The sequence below is a fragment of the Protopterus annectens genome, chromosome 2.part0, assembly GCF_019279795.1.
Source record: "Protopterus annectens isolate FY-2018-M chromosome 2.part0, PAN1.0, whole genome shotgun sequence".
NCBI lineage: Eukaryota > Metazoa > Chordata > Ceratodontiformes > Protopteridae > Protopterus > Protopterus annectens.
The window spans coordinates 626,358,667-626,375,787 of NC_056728.1; the positions used below are offsets into that span (position 1 = coordinate 626,358,667).

The 17,121-nt window shown below is 41.6% G+C and overlaps 1 protein-coding gene across 1 annotated transcript in view; it reads right to left on the bottom strand.

Annotated features, from left to right (window-relative positions):
* Positions 1–17,121, bottom strand: part of UBA6 (ubiquitin like modifier activating enzyme 6) — a 2,440,735-nt gene that overhangs the window by 974,025 nt on the left and 1,449,589 nt on the right. The window contains exon 23 of the mRNA XM_044060993.1: positions 2,082–2,133. Within this exon, the coding sequence (XP_043916928.1) occupies positions 2,082–2,133 (52 nt within the window). The remainder of the gene's footprint in view (positions 1–2,081; positions 2,134–17,121) is intronic.

Consider the following 17,121-nt stretch of genomic DNA (forward strand, 5'->3'; position numbering starts at 1 on the left):
TGGAAAGCATGTGGATGCATAACAGCAAAAAAATATTAACTAGTTTAGTTAATGCTTATCATGCCTTTGTAAAATATTACATATATATTACAATATATGCCTTCACCTGTATGTGATCACAATAATAATTAAAGCATGTGAATTAAGCAACAAAGTTGAAAGGTATCTAGCCGGTATTGTGGTCACATACAGGTGAAGGCAAAACGATGTCTAATTATGGCCTAACAGACTAACGATGGCAAACTAATGATGGCTAACAGACACACACAATCATACACAATCGCACGCTCTTCTACTTTCATGCACACACACACTCACTCGCACTTACCTATTACTGCAGTTAGGTCCTGTCCCTTATAAATCCAACGATGGCAAATCCGTACCCCATACAACTCTCTCAGTACTAAGACACACACATGTTGCTTCTTCGGCGTGAAACAACAGCGGCGGGAACACAGGCAAAAAAACCAAGGCGCTAAGGGTGCTTTAGCGCATGCGCACACCAACATTTGTCATGGGCGCGAAAAGCAAATGGAAAAAAAGTGCTTAAGCGCATGCGCACACCAACATTTGTCACGGGCGCAAAAAACAAATGGAAAAAAAAGTGTTTAAGGCTAAACTTGCGCATGCAAGGTCGCGGGCCGCATAGAAGAGCTCTAAGGGCCGCATGCGGCCCGCGGGCTGGACACTCTAAACAATCCCCTCCAAGCTGGTTCTTATTATTGAAATTTTGCTGTTCATTCTTTGCTAAGTGGCCTTCATCTCAAGGGTATTTTCCTAATCCACAAAAGAAGATATGCTAAATGGGTGTGCTAGGCCCTACCACAGCAGTTTTATCCCAATCAACAAAGCACAACAACTCAGTTAGGACTCTATACAAAACAAGCAACAAAAAATCTGTTTAATGTACAAGTATTTATATCTTCAATGTGCTCTGAACTATTACTGAGAAAATGCTGTGCAACTGTTGGTTGGGATAATAAACTCCACCATCTGTAAGACCACCTGAAACTCCTAAACAGAAGGTACATTCCTTCAGCCTCTACAATTCAAAATGTCATAATCCTCTTTTTATATCATCTAATGAAAAGAAAAGGACTTGTGCATTACTCTCGTGAATGAGATTATTTACTATACACAAATAAAGTAAAATGAAAAGAAAGGTCTTCATCAAGTTCCAGTTGTGTAGAAGGATAAAGTACTATGGTTAATGCTTCTCACGTTAGATTAGTGGCTCATACCTGATGGAGCTAGACGGGTAGGATGGGTGCGAGCAGCTGCTACAAGCTCATTCATCTTGGGTGGAGTAAGGTGGCTCTGGCATGTCACTTTGGTGGTGTCAAGTGGAAGACATTGGATGTCATACTTGTGAGTCATGAGCCTGAGTGCATATTGCTATGGTACACACACACACACAGATGAGGGAAACAGAGCGTGGAGGCCTACTTTCAGCAGCATTCAGCATACAACAGAGCTCGTGTAGCTGCCATGGAGGAGAGGTTATCCAGCCTGGATGGGTAAGTCACTTCATAGTCAGCATGTTCTCTACCATCCAATTGTTACTGCTGGGGAATGTAGGGGCTTGATAGGGCACCATGAACAGGCTGCATGGATCTTAAGTAGCTTGGGGATGCCCAGTTTCTGCCCTCACACAATCCATGGGTTCATAGGGTGCAGCTGGAGGAGCTACTGCCTGAGGTCCAGTGGGTAGTGGGTTGAGGATAATGTGTTAGATGCATCAGTTAAAACTGTAAATTAAAACAAGGTACAACAAGACATTGCAAGAAGGTGTCAGTTCTAAGGACCGACTCCAATGGATAAACAAACAATATGGGAGTCTATACTATAAGCACTCAATGTACACACACACAAAGTTCTAGACTATTTAATGCCTATGTCAAGAGTATGAAAAGGGAGAAATGAACTACACAGCAAATTAACATTACCTTCTTAACATAAATGAAAATTAATAGAGAAGTTTTCAAATTGTAAATAAACCATTTTTAGATTTAAGGCTTGCATAAATGTCAAACATGCAGTAATATATAGAACAGCCATTTTATTTTCAGCTGGTTACTTACTTCCATCTTTCAGCGTTGTATCAAGTGGGAATGAATGTAGCAGCTGAATAGCCTGACAAGTTAAAAGAAAATAGTTATTTTCATGCTGATGATACAAAAATGTTTAGTTGTGAAAGTAGCTTCTCTAAGGAGTAAAACACAACATCAAAGTACTTCAAGTCAGCAATACTTGCTAAACTTTCAGCTTGCAAGTATGAATGCACTGCTCTGGAAAGCTTTTCCAAGCAGCATTTGCTGGGAACAATAATGTACCATGTCTGCAAAGGCACAGTTATAATAAAAAAATAAATAAAAATAAAAAAAGCACAGTCCATCCATGCTTCACTAAAGCTTTCTTTCCAACCATAAGGGACTCTGAAAAGGAAAACTCAATAACAGCATCTAATATAGGCTATGCAGTGATTGTGTAAATACAAATGGTGGCAATGAGTCATACTCCTGGAAGAAAAAAAAAAAACTTTAAGGACTTGTGTTGACATATGCCTAATGTATATAACTACCATGTCTGTTTCAAGGCAGTCTCAACCAAGAGGGAAATCTGTGAAATAAAACCTAAGCAGCAGAGTAAGGAATGATACAAGACAAAGACTATTATAATGGCATGTCTTGCAGACTGAACTACATGAAACAAAAAGCATTTGGAAGCCACACACAGACGGTGATCTTAAAAGAAATAAACTGTTGTAGACCACACAGAAGCACAAATATCCTGACCAAAGAGTTATTTAATGCATTATGCTGTCACCAAACTACCATTTTTGGATACTTTTGTGCCCTCTACATACTTGCCTATCTCCAAAACAGTCTGACATTCTTTCATAGAATATTGGTGAAATAAACAGCTCTAAAGCAAATTTACACCCAGGCTCCTACCTTCAAAGGTAGTTAAAGCAGCTGCAATGCTCACAACATACAGAAATAATAAAAATATAATACATACTATTTTTAGGCCATAAGTCACAACACTTCATGCTTCTGATTGTTTTTGTACTTGTTCCTGTGAAGAGGACTGAAAATAGAACTTTTTCTGAGAAGAGTGTTATTGTTGTCCGCATTTCATATGAACAAACTAATGATATGATTCAGATACATACCAAGTTTGCTAGCCTGAAAACAAAACAAAACAAAACAAACATGCATGTTTGCTGACAACTGAATGGAAAAATAATGCCTATACAGGACTACTGGTGGTGCCTAGCAATACTGGACTATAACTCGGAAACCATCTGAAAATTCAGAATTCTACATTTTATTTATTTAATATTTGTTTTCCAGGAAAGTCCAACTTGGAATGAAGCCAATTTTCAGTGGAGGCCAGGGGTGAAACGCTTCAGATGTATGTCTTTGTAATGTGGGAGGAAACCGGAGTACCCAGAGAAAACCCACATGAACACAGGAAAAACATGCAGACTCCGCACAGAAGGCACTCCAGCCAAGAAGAACTGGAGAACCTCTTGCTGTGAGGCGACAATGCTACCGCTGCACCACTGCACCATCATCAAAACATTCAGCTAAAGTATACACGTTTTTTGCATTCTTTGCCCATGCTGTCTGTCAATCATGAGCCCCCTCCTGACCAAATGCCCCATATGCTCCCTATCACCAGGGTAAAGGTCGACCAGAAAGCAACATCATTTAGCAGCCATTAAGGTGGTTTGACATTTTCTGCTTTAACCCTACTTCCTGTGTGCATCCAGCAAAGCTCCAGAGTAGGGTCATGTAATGATCTGTCTACAGAGATGGTCACTGCACTGGCACAAAGGGTATTCCCTCAAAGCAGTTTGCTTTTCCACCCCCAAAGCACTGAACAGTGGCTTGCTTGACCATCAGCATAAAATCTGCACTGGCTTGTGTGCCTCTAAGTGTACACAATCCTCCTCACCCTCCTCTAGGCAGGCAAGCAGGCTACACCCCTTCCCTCTTCCACCTACCTGCCTGTACTGGGGCTGCTAATTGAACACTGGTCGCCTGGGCTGCAGTCAGGTCTTTTGTCCCTCTACACCATGGAGCAAGGATAACTACAGAAAACACTTGGTTGTAAAATGTTTAAAAGACACACACAGGCACACACACACGCACGCACACACAACTTTAATATTGGTATACAAGGTTTAAAAGGCACATGCACAACCTTAACTTTATATACTGTACATTGGTCAAAATGGGGGAATTGCAATCCCTGAAAGTTATAACCCCATGTTCAGGAGAAAGACATATGATTTTTACTGCTAAATGTGTATAATGCAATTTACATGTAAGGGTATTGACTGTGAAAGGGCCTGAACTTGATACCTATGTATAAAATGTCATGTCAATTTCCCTTTGAAAGTTCACAACACTTGAGTACAAGATGAATATAACTAAAAATCTATCCTCATGGATTAAAAAGCAAATAAATGCTAAATCTGACCCTACCACTTTGGATGCTTCAGACTATAAAGCTATAACCATGGCATGATACAATTGAAGAAAAAATACATATTTCTAAAGAAATATACATGATTCTGATAAAATGACAATTCAGAAAAGATGCAATCTGGACTAGAGTTACATTCTGCAATCTTATCTTTACAACAGCCATATACCATCACCCCCTCAGAGAAAACAATAAAATGCTTGCATCTGAAGAATCAGTATGCCACTCCCTTTCAGGTAAAAATACATTTAAGAATGCAAGTCTATCTTTAATGATTTAAATAAACCTCAGCTGGAATCGGACCCCCCTACTAATCTGGCTACTTCAGACAATTTGAACCAAGGCATGTTACAAATGAAAACTCATTTTTTTCTCAATAAATATGATTTTTACTATTCAAAGGCAATTCAGCAAAAATGCAGTCTGGACAACTACTGCATAACCTGCTCTGAGTGGAAGTCATATAGCACTCCATGGGAAACAGCATCTCAAAAAATGTCACACTGCTATACAGAGAATACATCTGAATACATGCATTTGGTAGTATAAAAGACCATCTACTAGAACCCATTTGTGACTTAACTGTTAAGCTTTCTGCCAGTGGCAATGGGATACTCAGCTACAAAATACAGTTATGACTGCTCTTTCTCTCCTTGCAGATTTCGCTGTGGCTAAATGCTGAATTTGACAATAGTAAACTGACCACTCAGCACATGGAGTTTTGGCAGAGCCATGTCTGCAGTTTTAAACTTACTTCTGAATGTCACAGTGTCTGCATTCACACCAGAGCTCACCAAGGATTAGGTCCTAAAGGCACTGTCCAAAGCCAAGAACACCAGTTCCAATGGTTGTGACAATATGCCTACATGCTTTTTTTGCCAGTTTCACAAACTCATTACTGAATTTGTTCAACCTCAGCTTTAAACTTGCTTTCACTTAATGAAGTAGAGAACAGCGTGCCATACCCCTCTACAAGGATGGACCCACCACTAATCCTAACAACTACAGATCAATAAGTATTACCATCATCACTTGTTTACACAGCACATCATTATGGAGCTGATATAGGTATTCGCAGCTTACAGTCGCTAGACCCAAACAATTTTAGGTTTACAAAAAGGAAAATCCTACACATTTAATTTAGCAGACTTCTTTTATAAAGTTAATGAGACACTGGATGGGGAAAATGGCACACACCACTTACCATAATCTGGCAAAATCCTTTGAAACCATTCCATATTCTGGAATTATTGGCAAAACTAAGCAAACTAAAGGGAAAATTGACTTCCACTATGGCAGAGCATGCACGGGCAGCCCTTCTTGCTGCTTCTAAGCAGAGTAGCATTAAAAAAAAACAAACCTTTAAAAATGTCTTTAAAAAAGAAGCGAGTCTATCAACTGATCCTCAACTATGCGAAAAAAAATTGCTTGCCAAAAGAACACTCAGGAATTGGAGCAAGGAAGTGATTCAAGCAGATAAAGAAAATGAAAACCACATAGGTTCATAGGTAGGTACTAGGCTATCGGCCCAAGGGCCTATGTAAGCCTAGCCAGCAAGGTACCATAGCTTACACCACCCAAGAAAGTTATTTTCCTGTGCCACTGTCCAGCAGAGAGACCGAAGTGATCCCCGGGGTGTATTTCCTATTTCCCATCCACTCATCAAGATTTTTCTTGAAGAGTACTAATGAAGAACTTTGTTTGACATAGATGGGTAGCTTGTTCCAGAGTATAGGAAGTCTCTGGGACAGGAATCTATCCCTCCACCATGTCCTGTTTATTGTGGTGACAAGGTTTAGGTCCCTAGACCGTGTAGCTCAGAGGGATTGGGATTTCTTTATGTGTAGCATGTCCAACAGCTCTGAGTTTGACATAGCTTTATATGTTAGGCAGAGATCACCTCGGAGTAGGCGATATGCTATGGAGTAAAGCTGGAGTATCAGTCTGACAAGTACCAAGGAGAAAAAAGTGAAGCCCCAGACCAGTTCCCTAAGAAAGAAAATGTAAAGAAGATGTATGCAGATGTATTCAAAATAAATGGATCCTTAGAGGAGTACATCAGAAAACATAATAAGAAAGTAGAGGACATCAAGCAGGCAGCACCCAGTAATGTGGATGAGATTATACTTCTGAAAAAGGAAGAAACAGAGACTAAAAGAAAATTTTACAGGAAGAAATGAAAATGGAATTGGTGAAATTAGAGGACTGAGCATACAATGAGAAAGAGATGGTATCATCTAAATTTTGGAGAAGAGAGCAGACACAGAAAATTGGCCAGACAAGAGTATTCGGGGACTACTAGACAACAGAGGCAAGATTTTGACTGCCGTAACACTGTGCAGAAATAGAAATTTAAACTAGTTTACCCAGCAGTCCTGCTGGTATTTCATGTGATAGTCCCTAGAGTTTACTTAGAAATGGATGCGGCAACAAAGGATTTACAGATAGATGATAACATTGAACTAGAATAAGAGGATGACAGAGGCAGTCAGGTGTCAGATAAACATAGCGAAATGGCCAGAGATCATCAGCGAATACAACTAAAGCCCTTTTCCATGTTTCAGAAAAAGTTGTTGGATTGGCAAAAAATATGCACAACAAAGTCTTCAGTTGATAGATTTGCAAAACTTAGAAAAGAAGTTAAGTACTCACCATAACATTCAATCTGTGTTGTCCATTTTCATTCTTCCTCAACTGTTGGGTTTGAATCCGAACCTCAGATCTGACTCAGCTGTTACTAAAGCTCATGGTAGCCAAAAAGCCCTTGAGCTTCTCCCTTACCCATAATGTACAAGTCCTTAACATACCTCAGATCTTGTTTGCTGATCTACATATAAAGTAATATCTCTCAATGCGCAGAGACATAGACACACAAATCCATACAAATCCTACAGAAGAAACTATATCTGGAGCTCAACATAAAGGACAGTGGTGTCCTTACAATATTTCGTTCTTCCAAAAGTCTGCTATGAAAAGGGTTTGGGAGGTTGGTAGCCAGAAAGCTAAGGAAGAATGAAAATGGACAACACAGATGGAACGTTATGGTGAGTATATAACTTCTTTATCTGGTGTCAATTTTCATTCTATCCCAACTGTTGGGACAGTGGCCCCCAGCTACCTAAAATCCCGGGAGGACTCTAAGGAAGGACATCTCTGAGCACAGCTGAGCCAAAGGCTGCTCTACCTCTCAAGACCAGATCCAGTTTACAATGAGTGATAAACATATGAAGATTGGCCCAGGTTGCAGCCGCACACGTCGTCCATGGAAGCGCTGGGTAGAAACACTGAAGTTACCATGGACCTAGCTGAATGGGCTCTTACAGGTTTAGGAAAGGTTAAACCCAACTTGCAATAGATACAAGAAATGCCATCCATCTGGCTAGAGTTACCTTTACAAATGGTGTGCCCAATGCCAAATCTGAAAAGAAGATGAACAATTAATCTGTCTTTTGTCCTATGAATGTAAAAACGCAATTGTCTGCGAATATCCAATAAAAGCAACATATATTCAACTTTGTTTGCAAATTTAGGAAAGAATACTGGCAATTTAATGAATTCATTGATTAATATTGGATTCTGATACCACCTTGGGATGGAAAGAGACATTGGTACGTAATGTAATTCTATCCTTACGAAAGACCAAGTATGGAGGTTTCGATGACAATGCCTGAAGTTCTGAAATTCTTCTGGTAGAGGTAATGGCCACTAGAAAGTTAGTTTTCAAGGTCAGGAACTTAAGATCGAATTTAGCTGCTTGTCAAAAGAAGAATTAATTAAGGCTTGCAGTACCAAGTTCAAATCCCACAATGGAGTAGGATCTTTACATGGGGGTCTTAATAGAACAGTGCCCCTCAAAAATGCTTTATAAATTTAGAAGAGGCCTCAAAAGAACTTTCAAACCCAAAATGAAAATTAGACATTGCTGCTAACTGAACTTTAATGGTAGAGAAGCTCACCACTTCATTAAAGATTAATGCCAAAAATTCAAGTATGTTATGTATCAGAGCTGAAAAGGGATTAATATGTTTTGGTTGTGCCCACAAACCTTTTACGTGTATAAAACTTTATTGTAGATGGATTATGGGAAGATAAAAGGATGAACAGGAAAAAAAGCACCGGTTGTATGGAATTGGAGAAACCACGTTGTTAAGCTTGAGGTTTGAGATATCTGGATGAGCCTTACCTGTTGGATGCAACAGGAGGTCTGGAATCAGATCCAGAATCCAAGGTTGGCAAAACAGATGATGCCATAAGGAAGGTGAACCAAATCTGATGAGGCCAGTAAAGCGCAATGACGATGCCTCTGCTCTTCAACCTGGCAGCTTTCTGCAAAAATTTTGGAATTGGTGGATAAGCATAAATAAGCAGAAATTCAAGTCCCAAGGAGGAGGAATGGGTTTCCTCGGTGGTCTGATGTGCAAGACTCCCTTGAGAAACAGCTTCACCTCTCATCTATATAACAGGGGTGGATCGAGAGATAAACAGCTGAGATAGCTGACAAATGGACTTTCACTGAAGAATATGAAAGTTCAGACTTTAGGAGCTCACACACATAGGCCAAAACTAGAGGTATATCTGCCTGAAAGGGGTCTAGTTGCCTTTGAAGATACCAGGTAGAGAATCTTTTCCATTTTGATAAACAGGATCTCCTGGTAGTAGGTTTCCTGGCCTCCTGAAGGACAGATAGCACATCCTCTGAGTAAAGGTGTCTGAAAGGCATCAGAACTTTATCACCCACAGGGTAAGGCTGAGGGTCTGCAGGTGTGGGTGGATGAGAGATCCCTTTTGTTGTGTAATGAGGTCCACCTTCTGAAGTAACTTGTTGTGACTGCCCTTGGCTAATAATAAAAGAAGGGGGTACCAGTGCTGCCTTGGCCAACAGGGGCTCACCAGCAAGATTTTTGGCTTATCCAGCTGAATTTTCATCATAACATTCTGTATTAGAGGGAAGGGGGGGGGGAACCATACATGAACAACCCCTTCCAGGAAATTGAGAAGACATCCACTCTCCAGGCTTGTGGTGAGTGGAACTTTGAGAAGAATAGCTTTAACTGTCTGTTCTGGGGGGAGGAAAACAGATCTATCTATGGTGTGCCCCACTGGTGGACTATGTCTATGAAGACATCTCTGTGTAACATCCATTTGTGATTTTGGGACAATGACCTGTTGAGGGCATCTGCCTGATCGTTATTCCGTGATGGGATGTATACTGCCTGTAGTGTTACCTTGGAATGAGTGGCCAACTCCCATGCTTGTATGGTCATTCTGCACAGTAAGACCTAGTCCCCCCCCCCCCTTGCTTGGTGATGTACCAACCACTGTGGTGCTGTCTGTGAGGACTTGGAGGGGACCTGGATGTAGGAGAGTGAGGAATGCCTTCAGGGCTAGGAGAAGCGCAGTCATTTCCCTGATACTGATGTGTATTTTTCGGAAGGCAAGGCTCCCATTAAGCCTGTACCTTGAGTCCATTCATAGTGGCCCCTGATCCCAGATCTGTGGCATCTGTTGAACTGCATTGAAAGGTTGTAATGGTAGTCCTGGATTCAGGTGAATTTGCTAAATCCATCACTTTATTTCTTTTTTCAGGAAGGGAAAGAAGGGCACCTGAAAGTCTAGGGGGTGGTCGTTTTGGGATGAGACATTCTTCATGTACCACTGGAGCTTCCTCACGTGTAGTCTGGCTAGGGGCAACATGGAGAGAACTGCTGGCATCAGACCTAGTAGGTGAAGAAACTCCCTGATTAGGAGTAAATTCTGAAAAAAGTTGGTCACAGAACTGACATTTTCTGGTGGGAGGAAGGCCTTCATCACATGTGTCTTTATTCTGCAACCCAAGAACATTTGGTCTTGGGAGGATGTAAGGGAGGACTTGAGCAGGTTGACTACACAACCCAGACTTCCTAGGAGGGAAATGGTGAACTGGAGGCGTCTCTGTAGAGTACTTGCTTCCCCTGCCTGGATGAGGAGGTCGTCCAAGTTTGGGAAGATCTGTAAGCCCTTTGTTCTGCAGAAGGCTACTACTGGGGCTAGACACTTTGTAAATACCCTTGGTGCTGCAGATAAACCAAAAAAGCAAGACAGTAAACTGATAACGCGAGGATGGCACAGCAAAACACAGGAATTTGCATAAATCTGGGTGGATAAGGATGTGAAGATATGCCTCCTTCAGGTCCAAAGTGGCCATAAAGGCACTGGGTGTCAAAAGTGGAAGAATGGTTTGTAGGAATAGCATACGAAAGAAGGGTACATGCAGGAATGGATTTAGAAGAGACAGATCCAGGATGGGTCTCCATGGGCCATACTTTTTTGGAACCAGGAAGAGCATGAAACAGAAACCTTGACCTTCTTGCCCTAAGGGGACCCCCTCTATTGTTCCTTGTATGAGTAAATTCTGAATGACCTGAGGCATCAGGAGGATTTCGTTTCTTGCAGGGAGGGGAATGCCTTTTGGGGAAGGTTTTTCCTGCTAAGTCATAAAATACCAAACGAAAACAGTCCTTGAACCAAATAAGGAATCAGATGCAAAAACCAGAGAATACAAGAAAAAGAAAAATAATCTGGTTCCACGTGTCCTTTATTGTAGTAAGGTAAGCACTTTCTCAGAATAACATCTGCTTCATCAGACCAACAAAGATAGAATAACAGTTACATTTTTAAACACTAAATCATCCAATCAAAAATCAGAAAAAATGTGCATCATAGCTAAAAGCCACGTGATAAAATACATCTATAGAATATATAGATCTTTAAAAATACAATAGCAAAAAAATAATAAAAGAGACTATTGAAATATATATGAGAAAATATTAAAAAGAGAAATCAATGCTTTAATGGCCGTGCTTTAAGGAAGGGCTTCAGGGAAGCTCTGTTGTTTAAACCAGGAGGTTTATCAGCTTGAAAGCGCAAAATCCATTTCTGTTCACTAGATTCTGTTCTATTATTTATGTCACCTCCTCTTTTGGTACTATGCAGAATCTCTAGTACCATAAAGCTAAATTTATGTTCTTTACCCTCTTTAGCTACATGTAATGATAGTGCGCTGGTTTCTTTAACATTCCTAATATCCCTAAGGTGCTCAAATATTCTATCCTTAAACACCGTTTGTTTTCCTTATGTAAAATGAAAAGCAGATAGTACAATAGCAAAAACAGACATTTTTTGTTCGACAACCTGCATAAAAAGCAGTATTTATCTTAAAACCCAAAGTGGGATTTGTGAAATGATTACCAATGTGTATATGTGTACAGGCCATGCAATTTCTACACATATATGTACCAAGTCTATCAGATATTATAGTTGATTTAGTATTAAAGGATCGATAACAGAGCTGACTCAAGTGATCTATTATTTCTAAAAGCAAAATCTGGCTGTCTGCCAATGACCCCATTCAACTCATGTACAGTAGTCAGAATATCTCAGTTCTTTTTAATAATATCACATGCTACATGTACATTGCTGGCAAAAGTCAATGGCATCCTTAGTTTATTGCTAGAGGTATGAGTGGAAACGTCACTTGAGAAAGTATTGTCAGTATTATCCCTGTTGTTAATACTAGTGGGGAGGGGGGAAAGTATGGCTGGCACTTACCTGACCTATGCTGCCATCCTGCTATTTGAGAATCAATAAGTTTACTGCTATAGCCTCTTTCTAAAAATTCTTGTTTAAGTGTTTGTAATGCAAAAATGAGACTATCATCATCATTAAAAAGTCTCAGTTCGAAATATCTGTCCTTTCAACACATTAAATTTCGTATGATTCAGATGCATACTGCCATAGCGTAGAACATTATTCTTTCTAACAGTTTTCTTATACAAAGTAGCAGACACAGTAGATAAATTATTTTTAGTAACTTTAACATCCAAAAACTCTACTTCTTTATCAGAATATTCATAGGTAAAACTCAAGAAAGTATTTAACTGATTTAAGTATAAAATAAACTCTTGTAAGCTGCTGCTCTGAGCCATGCCACAACAAAAAAAATATCATCCACAAAATGTTTATACCATTTGATGTTAACCTGGCATTCATTATTCAAAAGTACATGTTTAGCTTCCCAATTAGCTAGGGATAAGTTGGCGTAGCTATTAGCAGAAGCTGTGCCCATAGCTACGCCAACTTTTTGTGCATAATACATCATTAAAAATAAACACATTGTTTTCTAGGATGATTTCCAAACGTTTGCAAATAAGTGTCACCTTAGTATCAGGGGTGTTTCTCTCACACAGTAATTGTCTGACATTTTCAATTCCCCACTCATTGGGTATAACAGTAAACAATGATTCAATATCCAGAGTTACAAACAAACATTGTCCTAAGATAATTTCATTTTGTTTAGATAGCTCATTTAAAAAACTCTTGGTATCCTTTAAAACAGTGCTACAATTAGCCAAGACAGCATGCAAAGTCTTTTCTACAAAGGATAGAAAGTGGCTCAGTTACCCAACCTCGGCCTGAAACTAAAGGGGGAGATGATGAAGGGTGTTTTGCCAGTCATGCATTGTTAGGTCTGTCTGGAAAGGGCTGCCTGGAGGTAGTGTGAGAGTGAGCTAGTCCTAGAGGATGAAGGTCTCCTGGCACCTTTCCTTGGCTTGGAAGAAGGTGATGTGGATGTCTTTCTGACAAAGCTTGGCTTGGCTGGCTAGTTCCTATGAAATTTATGGACTGGGAATACAAAGAGATGCTTGAGATCCTGCAGTTCCTTGCTTTTCTCTTGCAGATTTTTAAAAAGTTCTGCAGACTGCTTACAAAAAGGAACTTGATGGCAAAGGGGGCATCCATAATTTTGTTTTTGAAATCATCTGGCAGAGGTTTCAGCCTTAGCCAGGAGTACCTACATAGAACAGAAGCAGAAGCAGCTGACCAAGCTGATGCTTCTGCAGCACCATAGCTGCATTTGATGGAATGTATGGCAATTTGTGCTGCTAAGGATAGTTTTGAGGAGAATCAGGCATAGAGGAGAGCAGATTAGAGGCCTGGGAGACTAGGTTTAAGGTGTACTTTAACATCTGGTAATTAATAGCCCTAAAGGCTGGGTTTGAGGAAGTGTAGATCTTTTCTAATCTGTCCATCACCTTGCTGTCTTTATCTGACCAGCAGTAGGGAAGAAGTATGTAGCTACCTAGACTGCTTATCTGCTGAGACAGCAATCACAGCTGGGTCTGCCACTGGTGGTTTAATGAGCAATTTGAAATGATCAGGCACCTTGTAGGACCTGTCAACTCTTACTGGGGCCAGTGGCTGAGATTCTGGAGTCCTGGAAGCAGAGGAAAAGGCATCTAAGTATGCTGGTATTACAGGAGGGAATGCAGAGGGTGAGGGAGACTCCCATCTGCAGAAGTTCAAAATACCTCTTCTACACCTCTGTCATTTGGGTGGAGTTCCATTTAAAATATTCCCTCATTTTGGAGATGGTCTCCCAAAAGGTTATGTCCTCAGGTGGAGAATCCCCTCCATGGAATCCTCATCTGGAGAGCAGTATTCCAGGGGGAAGCCAACTGTGAGATGTAGGAGAGGGACTCACCAGAACAGGAGGAAGAGACTTCCTCTTGAGTATGTGAAAATGGTTCAGGGCCAGCACAGGCAAGCCTGGGACTTAAAGTTGGAAGGGCAGGCATCTGATACCTTGGCCTTTTTCGTAGGAGGCTCAGCCGCTACGGCCAGTTCTGGTTCCATACTGAGGGCTTGGAGTTTCAAACGTTGGCTTTCTACAAAGAGTTAAGGGTTGTGAGATGGTTGCGCAGTGTTTTAGGAACAAACAACTGGTAGATCGCACACGCTTTATAGTCGTGGGATGGTCCTAAGCAAAACAAGCAGAAGTCGTGGCTGTCTTTATGTGGGATTTGCCAACCGCACTTACATTTTCCCTTCCTAAATGACATGGACAGAATCAGCTAACAAAGATTTAAACAGCAACCTAAGTTTAGCAAAAAGTTAAGAAGAGAATCCCCAAAGGGGTACTTACCTTTATTGTAGTCACAAGCATGGAGCTGAAAGAGTAAGCTGACATTCAACTGCGGCAGAGAAGTTCAGAAGTCTGTGCATGAGGACGTCACATTTATGGCCCATGGTTTATGGTCTCAGTGTGTCACATCCCACCCACCTTACAGCAGCCAGGCTAAGCTTTTGTATACGAGCTGGACGTACAGGTCGCCTGAGGCAAAGGATCCCGTATATGAGATGCTGCAACATGAGAAAAGGACATCTAAGATTATGGCAGCTGACACTGACCCCCCCAAAGCTTGAAGAATCAACCGGGCTGAAATGTTGGTACTGCAAACTATTTTCCTGACCTGGAATCTGACAGTCTGTACACTTAAGAGAGGAACAGAAGCTGTCACTGATATTGTGTTGAAGACTGTTCCTATGAATTCTGAGGTTTGAGTTGGTTGTAGCTGAGGCTTGTCATAAATTATTGTTATCCCCAGGTGAGAACAAATCTGAAGTACCTGATCCCTTGCCCTTGTTAGTAGATGGCTGGTCAGGGCACTAATGAGCCAATCATCTAGATATGGAAACATGCAGAATCCGTGATGTCTTAGGTGAGCTGCCACCACTGCCATGCATTTGATTAACCCCCTGGGAGCTGTGGTGAGGCCAAAGGGCAGTGCTCTGAACTGGTAGTGACGGTCTCCCAGCCAGAAGCATAAATACCTTCTGGATTGTCTGTTCATCTTCATGTGATAGTACGCATCCTGAAGGTCTATCCAGCACATCCAGTTGTCCTTGTCCTGGAAGGGTAGAATGGAATGAACTGGGTCTATCTGAAACTTTGTGTGTCACACTGATTTGTTCAAAATGCTGAGATCCAAAATTAATCTCCAGTTCCCGGTTTTCTTTGGCAGTGAAAAGAACCTTGAGTAAGTTCTGGATTCTATCTGGTCTGGTCTGGTGGGACCTCTTGGATGACTCTCTTTTACTAACAGCTTTTGTATTTACAGTGCTGCTGCTTTCCTCTGACTGGGTGGAACATCAGGAATTTTGCATACAGTTGGAAGTGGAAAGGAAAAGGGAACTACATAAACCTCCAGAAATAATCCTCTGCACCCAAGTATTTCTTGTCATATGTAACCAGTGTCTCTTGTGCAGGGATAGTCGACCCCCGAATGTCCCCAGAGGTGGACAATCGGTCCTCCTTTCAGGAGTGCTGGTAGGGTCTTTCAAAGAAAGAATCTCTGGACCCATGGTTTTGCAGGCCTCCTTTGCCACAGAGTACCATCATCCATTAGAGTTCCCCCTCTGCCCGTCGGGGAACTTTCTCCATGTGTGTGTGTCCAGAAAAGGACCCTGGGACTTCATGAACTAGATTTTTCACCACCTCGTTGTTTCTTAGAAAAGGATTTTGAGGGGGCAAAAAACATATGCCACTGCAGACAAGATTTTTCCATAAAGGTGACTTGGATCACAGCCTCTCCAAAAAAAGTGGAGGGATCCCTGGAAGGCACAGGATCGTAAAATGGGGAATACCTGGTCCTAGGAGGAATTATCAGATCTGAAATAGTTGGATCCTTGGATAATGTGTCTTTCACTTTTGGTCCAAGCAATTAACTGCCATCAAAGGAAGTACTGACAAATAAGGACGTGAAAGGCTCTGCAAAAATCACATAAGCACATCCAGCCATGCCTCCTAATGGATATGTCTGAACCTGCTACCCTTGAGGCACCTTTGTCAGCATGGGAAATAAGCCTCATGGATGAATTCAAAATGGACTGAAGGGTTGCCAGCCGAGACGCCACAGATGATTGAACCTCAGCAGTAACAGTCCCTGAAAGGGATTTTGAAAATTCCTTGATCAAATCCCTTTGTAACCCAGTAAAATGTGCCAAACAGCTCACCGACCTAAGAGCAAAGGTTGCAGACACACCATTGCCATAGACTTCCTGGTAGGGGGATGAACAGAGGAACTTTGTTCAGCATGCTCCTTCTTGGTGGCCGCCGCCATGAACATGGCATCCATGGGCACCCCTGTACTCCAAAATTCTTTCCTGACAGTTGGAGCTAGAATCCAATCTGGCCTCTTAGGGAATGGCTCAACTAAGTCAAGTTCCTTCCACTCCTGCCGACAGACCAAATCAATGAGCTCTTCGGCGGGCAAAGTAACCCAGGAGGTAGATGGGGCAAGCTCTAAAGGCCACAAGAAATACTGATTCCTCTGGTGAAGGATTGCTGGAGGTCCAACCACCACTCTGCTTCAGGATCTCAAGGATGTCTCCACATGAGATGTCTTCTGGAGGTGATCTTGGGGTCCCCTCTCTCTCATCGAAACCAGTGCCCATAGTGACAGACTCTTGTGGAGAGTCCAAGTGACTCTCCTTGCACTTTCTCTTCCTAGGGACTTCCTTGGTGGGATGTTATGGTGAAGTGTCAGAAGAGATTGGGAAACCCTGCTGGGTAGTCTGGGGGTCTCGAGCTGGCCTCCCTCAGGCATAGAATGATGTGGCTCCAAGAGAAGAGACATCCGGGAACTAGACTGAAGATCCAAAGGGGTTGGATCTGTCTGCCCTGTCTGAGGAGAAAACAGGCTCTTGACTACCTCAAAGGCAGATGGCTATGGATAGAAGGAAGTCCTTGGCCATGAGAAGGCAGGCTACCAGACCACTGTCTTCCCTCCGCCCCAAAAGGAATTT